This window comes from Diadema antillarum, unplaced genomic scaffold, assembly GCF_040938485.1.
Source record: "Diadema antillarum isolate AM-2024a unplaced genomic scaffold, OU_Dant_1.0 seq00000486_RagTag, whole genome shotgun sequence".
NCBI classification, from domain to species: Eukaryota; Metazoa; Echinodermata; class Echinoidea; order Diadematoida; family Diadematidae; genus Diadema; species Diadema antillarum.
Genome location: NW_027271449.1, coordinates 1,403,273 through 1,410,882, shown reverse-complemented (window position 1 = coordinate 1,410,882; position 7,610 = coordinate 1,403,273). Strand labels below are relative to the sequence as shown.

The 7,610-nt window shown below is 38.9% G+C and overlaps 1 protein-coding gene across 1 annotated transcript; it reads left to right on the top strand.

Moving 5' to 3' along the window:
* The first annotated feature begins 606 nt into the window (after nt 1–606).
* LOC139733669 (polyadenylate-binding protein-interacting protein 1-like) lies at nt 607–7,134 on the top strand. The gene is made up of 7 exons (XM_071644483.1): nt 607–760; nt 1,988–2,146; nt 3,513–3,625; nt 4,627–4,735; nt 5,233–5,361; nt 6,150–6,268; nt 6,939–7,134. Exons 1-7 carry the CDS (start codon nt 692–694, stop codon nt 7,132–7,134), a joined length of 894 nt encoding a protein of 297 aa, XP_071500584.1. The 5' UTR covers nt 607–691.
* The last annotated feature ends 476 nt before the right edge of the window (nt 7,135–7,610 follow it).

The following is a 7,610-nucleotide window of genomic DNA, read 5'->3' as shown; positions in this document are numbered from 1 at the left end:
ATATAACCCTTTATAAAGTTACATGTGCATCAGTACAAAGTGGAGGAAATGAGTATTTTTTTCACAAAATGAAATTTGGGGAATATATTTTCCGTAGAACGTTCTATGCATGTGACATCCAAAACTGCAGTACTATTCTTTCCATCTAGCAGTGACTGCACATAAACTTTGAAAACTCATAACTTTTGAATGAATTGTCCAATTTTCCTCAAACTTTCACTGGTGTGTTCTACTGATATAGCTGCATTTACTCAACCCACATGTATAGTAATGTAAACTTGTCCCTTAGACCAGTAAGTTGATTTAAGTAGTCAAAAGTAGACAGAGAGATTGAAGGAGAGATGAATGACTCCAGATAGAAGATGTTATACTTTGAGTATTATCACATTCACGACTGACTAACATAACTTACAGACCTATGCAGAAGCTTGCATGCAGTTGAATGTAATAGAGTCATGGCACATAGGAGGGGGAGGGCCAAGGGAGGGTGGTCAAATTTGTTTTTCCATCATTATGTAGATGATATAGTATGCTTCACCTTTTTTCTTATTTCACAGAATTTTCTTCCTCCTTTGTTCACTTTTACTGAATTTTAGGCATTTTTACAGAAGGAATCCTTCATGAGCAAGTCAGGGCTACATCTACAGTAACACTTTGCTTCTCATTTGCGCTCAGCCTCTAGAATTTTAGCATGGCCCTTTCAGCTGTAGCAGTGGAATTTGTTCCGGGAAAGTACTGGAATGGCATACAGCAAGTAGAGGCAAGTGAAAATAATGTTACATGTATATCCATCTCTTGCTATGTGTGCTCTATAGTTGCATTAGTGGAACAAACAGCAAAAGATAGATGATCACTATTGATGTGGATGCTGAAGACAATCGAGGAAAGTATGATTGTAGGAGACCAGGAAGTTAGATTATTCAGCAAATAATGTATGATGGTGGTAGTTTGCCATATTGCAGGGCTGCCAACTCTCACGCATTGAGCGTGAGACTCACGCAATTCAACCAATTTTGACTGTCTCACTCTGATAAACGAAATCTCACGCTAAACCCCCTAAATGGACTGTACATGACTACAAAAATAAATATATCTCTAAATTATCTGATATTCCGAATATCGATATGCCCAAGCCCAAAATGTCGAGATTTTCCAGCGCGGGTGTAAAGCTTAACCAATAATAATCGTTTTCGGTTCGCGCGCAAAGACGAGCTATTGGATTACGATTGGCTTCTATCTATACCACGTGAGCGTAGCTTGTACTTTTGGCAAATTACAGTACATGTATGGCTATGACTTGTGCTTTACATCGCTTTACATACACTGACTGTGTACGTAGTACGTACGTACGTACGTACGGCCGCACAGCAGGCCGCCAGGTGCTAGCCAGGAGGTCGCTCCGCTCCCTCGCAATGTCTCACGCCAAACTCTCACTCAAGGTTGGCAGCCCTGATATTGGTAGTATGTATGCAAACAACTTGCAATAACAAACTAGTGCAATGTGTTTAAACATGTGTAAATTGTAGGAGACTGATGAAAAGTTTATAAGTGGGATCATTTGCATGATTGATAAATCCATAAATTTCTCTTGTTCAATAGATGTCAGGATGAAAGTGTTTCATCATCTTTTTTTTTAATGTCTCCCCAAAATAATTGCACATTTTTATTTCCTTTTTTTGCCACTTTAGTGTTCAAATGGCAAAATTCACAAAGAAAAAATTCTATCCTGCCATAAGATTCTGCATTGCTTCATTACTACACTGTAGATATGACATACTCATTCATGTTGGGTTCAGTGTAGTAAAACAAAGGAAATTTGAGATAGTGAGATTTTTCATCCATGTGGGTCATTCTCATGTTATGAGGGCGCACAAGGATTTATCCAGGTGGCATACAAAAAGGTAAATACAACATGTATCATGATTCCAAGACTATTGACGCACTACTCTTCACTTAATACGAAAGGCCATTTTCTTTGCTCTATCAGGAGGCTGACCACATTAAAGACTTGAAAGAAATCCTCTACCGGCTGAGTATCAGTCCTGGTGCCTTTGACGAGTGCATGCGGTCATTGAATGAGATCCTCTCCGCAGCCATCCGGGAAGACTGGCAGCTGGACGAAGTGGCAGACATCATCTTTGAGCAGGTGCGCACCATGGCAACCACTCAATAGTCACTGCTGATTGGCTGTTAGCTATGTGTTGTCAAAGTTACTACCATAATTACCTCTGCCAATGGGGTTACGTTTTTGTCAGCGTTGGTATACATGTATTTGTCTGTTTGCGAAATAACTCAAAAAGTTTGGCAAGGACTCAGATGAAACTTGCAGGAAAAGTTTATAATAACACAAGGAACAGATGACAGGGAATAACTTCCTGGTATCGCATCGCAATTGGCTATGTATTTTTACACCACTGCTACACAAACTAACTTTTATGTTGCAGTTTTCTTCCATAGAAGTGTAAAGGATACCATTTGAAATGTCGTTCATCAGCTGAAATTGCTAATCAAATTTGAGTTAGAAAATTATTTCCTGGATGATTAAATTTCGGTAGTGATCTGGGAATTTTTGTATCTTTGGCAAATAAGTCTATGAACTTGGGAATTTAAGCTGCGCAAATTTGAAGTTTGCATACGCGCACTAAAGTGCATGCTCTGTTCGAGGCGCCGCGCAGCATGGAGGAAGCTGATGAGGTACGTAAAAACAAGGCTTCCGTATAACTGGAAAATTTGTCAATTATCAGCATGCATTTATGGGTGGAAATGAGCTTCATTGCAGAGCTCTACACTCTCCAAGTGATTTTCTAGTTATGTAATTTGAATGATCATAAGGTATTACTATTGCAAAAGAAACCTGGGATCATCATCATCTTCTTCTTCTTCTCCTCTCTCTCTTTTCTCTCTCTTCTCTCTTGTGATATAGAGACACATACACGCTCATTCTAAATGTTTTGAAAAGAAATTCAAGAAGTGTATGAGATCTTGCTGCTGCATGCATGTATGGCCATATGCCTGATTATGTTTTGTTGTGATTCTTACTTGTATGGAATGAGTTTTATGTCCCCACCACATCGCACATTTAAAATTAGCAAAAATGTAGAATTTTCATGTTATATGCTTATATAATGGTAGGAATTGAATTGATCACTAGTTCCATATACCCAAATCTGTGTTGTACGGTTTAGCAGGCACAGTTTTCAACACATTTTTGTCCTTAAGCTTAGGTTTGCTGGCCCACAATATCCAGATTGTACAATAATGTGAAGAATCAACTCTTAACAAAGAATTTTGTGAAGTTTTTCAAAATAAAGATTTTTTCCACAGCTAAACCGTGCTTTAAATAAACCACTGTGTATTATGAAGCAAACATTTTACCGTCACAGAAAAATAATAAGTGTGCAGTTTCCAAAGACAAAAAAAAAAGAAAAACAGAAAAGATAGAGACAACAAATGGAGAATACATAAAGTTAGTAAACATCTTTTCAAATAAGTGGCTATTTCTTTCATTGCAGTCGGTGCTTGAACCCAACTTCACTTACACTGGAGCCCGGGTGATTGACTACCTTCAGAACTGGATGCCAATCCCACCAGGGAGGAAGAGCATCAGAACACTCATCAATCAGAGGTACACTGTCTTACCTCATCACATCATCATGAAGTCTTGTTTACCCAAACCATGGGAGAGTTTATGGTGAAGGTAGCATTTATCCAAGCCTCCCTGTTTGCTCAGAGACAATGATCTCAAATTGCCAATTTGCATTATAATGGCATTTTCAATATGTGAGCTCCGATTTACATCATGGCATTGCAGTGGTCCAGGAAAGTATTCCTTCAGTTACAACATGATTGATCGATTGTGATTGGAATTCTCTAGTTACTCTACACAAATAATGGAGTATATAAAGGAAATCTATCATTTTGACAATGAAGCAAATATTTTTGTGTGTCTACAGGTTGAGCTAACATTCCGAGTTGGTATGAAAAATAATTTTGTTTTGATTTTCTTCTATGTTGATGACTTGGATAAGTAGGCTTTAAAGTGCAAGACAACAGTGGTGACAAAGTGCCCTGTCATAAATCCCTGCTTCGATTTGTCACACAAAGAAGATATTTACAACATAGCCGGTTAGATGTATTGTTGTGATTAACCTCATGACACACTATGATGAGGTCATTTCATGTCTCTCCATACATGTTTATAGTTTATAAATTAGAAGTGAAGTCACCTGACATCTTGTGATCAAATCCACAGGGAAATTGGTACATAAAGAGAAAAAGTTGCTGGCCCTAGCTGTGTTTCATGGAAAAAAATGTCTTATGTTGCGCAATACCTGCATACTTGGTGCTCAGCCTTTCAGAAGAGCAGAACCTAGTAAGCAAAATTAATACTGCATGGAAATTCACTATTCTTAATAGCCATGCTTACATACTCATAGTCATTTAAAATGCATAAGAGGAACAGTGTTTATCTGGCTCAAGTTATCCAATATTTAGGTATTCACCTATCTCTTTGTTAATCTCTTTCCAATTTGGTCTTCTTCTTCTTCTTCTTGTTCTTGTTCTTCTTTTCTTTTTCTCTTCCTTCTCTTCTTCCATTTATTTGTTTTGTTTTGTTTTTCTGATCAGGGCCAAGGAGGTTGTGGTGAAAAGAGAGGAGATGGCTGAAGACCCCCACCAGCAGAAAAGGCTGCATGGAGTCACAATGTTTATGGCTGAACTCTTCATGAATATGGAGGTATTGCTAGCTAGAAAAGGAAAACAATGTTTGTGCTTAGGCTAGTCTGCATGTGTCTACTGAAGACCACTGAAGTAGTATCGAATGAAATGCAGCCCAGCAAATTTTGTTGATATATAGGAAAGTTTGGAAAGAGATTTTTTTTAACGAAAATTGTGAATGGAATTCAAGTAAAAACATCACAATGGCATAATCAGACAAATTTGTCATTTCCTAATCTTTGTTGATACCAATCATTTTGTAGTTTATAGTCTATGGCACCCATTACAATCTCTACAGTGTAAAGAAATATACCAACACAACCAAACTTCATACACTTATTACAAGCATACCTTAATGTGAGAGGAATGTATGAACTTTGCTTAATTTGATTGAGAGAAGCAATATAGCTGCACCACTTAAATCCAGGTCCCTTTCATGCCGTTGCATCGACAAAATGCTCAGTCTGTTTATGTTGCAATGTACACGTTGGCTGATGCCGTTTATCGTCCTTTCAGATCATCGGTAATGATGGCATAACGAGGCATAAGATCAAGGTGTACCGCGTGGCATTGCAGGAACTCTTCGAGAGCCTCACAAAATACTCATCGCCAGCGAACCTGAAGTGCCTTGGAAACATATTCAAGGTGAGCTGTTGGGACACATTTTCCTGTTCCCCTCATACTGTCGTGTCAGAGTTGCCCAGGCTGACAAAACTGAGAATCTGGCTTGACATACTAAGCTTAGCTGGTGAGAAGACGCTTCCATTAGTCCGCAGGGGTGTTGTTGCTTGAGAGGCCAGTAAGACAAATAACCTGTGTCACATTCTGTTGGTTCTTTTTTATGTTTTCGGATGGTCATTCCCCAAATTATCCAAATATAAGAAATTATTCAACCTGATAGAATCTTCTTCATGACTAGCTTAATCTGAGAATCAATATGGTATATGCTGAGTCTCAGTGCAAACGTTCAACGGGCTGAATGAATGCACCTTTATCATTGTCAAAAACAACAAGAAGTATAGACTTTTGATTCAAGTTATGAGACTATCCAGACCTATATCTGTAGATGAAATTCCCAATGATTCCACATGTGGAAGCATACACCTTTTCTGGCACTTCAAGTCCTCCATAGGTCCATTTTTTGTCTAAGACTATGTTTACTATTTTGATCCCCTCAGTGCGCTTCATACTGTGCCTTTTGTATGAAGAAAAAAAGATTCTATTCGATTTCAAATGCATTATTCATTAACCTACATGTAAGGTGAAAGTTGTGTGTGTGTGTGTGTGTGTGTGTGTGTGTGTTAAAGAACAAAACAAAACAAAAAACAAATGTGTGTATGTGTATTTGTGTACGTGTGTTTGATCAAAGTCTAATGATGATGCATAATTCCATTGACGTTCCTTCTTTTTTTGTCCCTCCCAAACCTATGTAGCTTGCTGGCAAAACGATAGAAGACTACGACAGAGAAATCAATAACACAGAGTCGTCTGAGCTTATCAATCGAATCTTCAATGACGGAAGGGATTACATCGTCCATGCCAAAGTAGACAGGTAGATATCTGCCAACACTGGATACATGTTTGGATAAGTCGTCCTTGTTTTGTACCGTGCATCCATTTCTTGCTAAGGGAATGAACAGTACAGCTCTGTACCATATCAGTTGTACTGTGGAATGGATTAAAAATGTTTAATCATTAAGTAGTATAGAAAGTATGCACTTTTATATGTTATACTTGTACTGATGTTGTAAGGGATGCGCATTAGCAAGATTGTAAGACATCTTGAATCTTGTAATTACACTAAGTATTATGCAGCTGTTATTGATTGTAATCATTGTTATCTTTGTCATAATGATTATCATTATCAAGATTGTTATATCATCATCATCATCATCATCATCATCAAAATTGTTTTAATACATACTGTATCATCATTAGTGACCATAATTACACATACATTGTATAACAGGGTAGGCTGCCCACATGCTATTGAAGGAAGGGTTGATTGTTAATGGGCTGCTGGGCTTAGTATTCATCTGTTGATATGAGAAGGAGAATTGTCAGTCAATCCTATGCCGAAATCTGCCAAGCACAGAGTTCAGAAAACCGTGATGATAATTATGGTGGTAATAGATGCATTATTTGTAACACATCATCGACCTGGTGACCTGTTCTGAGGTGCACATCTTCTACACGACCATTACTTTGGCCCTGATTCATAGGTCAGTCAGAGAACAGTGGCTGCAGCTCATCGAGTTCAGGGCATCAGACTGGGGAAGGACATGTAGGAAAGGTCAACGGTCAGATGACATTTCTGGAGCTGATGGAGCCATGGCCAGGAACGGAGCATCAGGAGATGCTTTTGAGGTCAGATTCTATTTCTTCCCCAGGTTTGGGAGTGTGGCTATCAATGTCTAGTCACCTGAATATTGCATTTTTTTTCTTTTCTTTTTCTGCATAGATATTTCTCTTTCAGAGGAGAACCTTAAGGATGTAAAATCTGTGCAAAGTCTTCTTTTTTATTTCACTTAGCTACGAAGTTCAGAGAAATCTTTGATGTATTAGAAACTGGTATAAACACATACGAAAGTAGTAGAAAACCAAGTGACATGCTTCTCGTGGCTTTCAGATAGTGTTTACTGTGTATGGACACTGTTTTCCCCTAATTATGCCTCCGCCACGAAGTGGTGCCGGAGGCATTATGTTTTCGGGTTGTCCGTCCGTCCGTCCTTCCGTCCGTCCGTCCGTCCTTCCGTCCGTCCGTCCGTCCTTCCGTCCGTCCGTCCGTCCTTCCGTCCGTCCGTCCGTCCGTCCGTCCGTCCGTCCGTCCGTTCGTCCGTCCGTAATGAATTTTGTGGACAAGGTAACTATCAAAACCTGTTGAGGTATCCTAA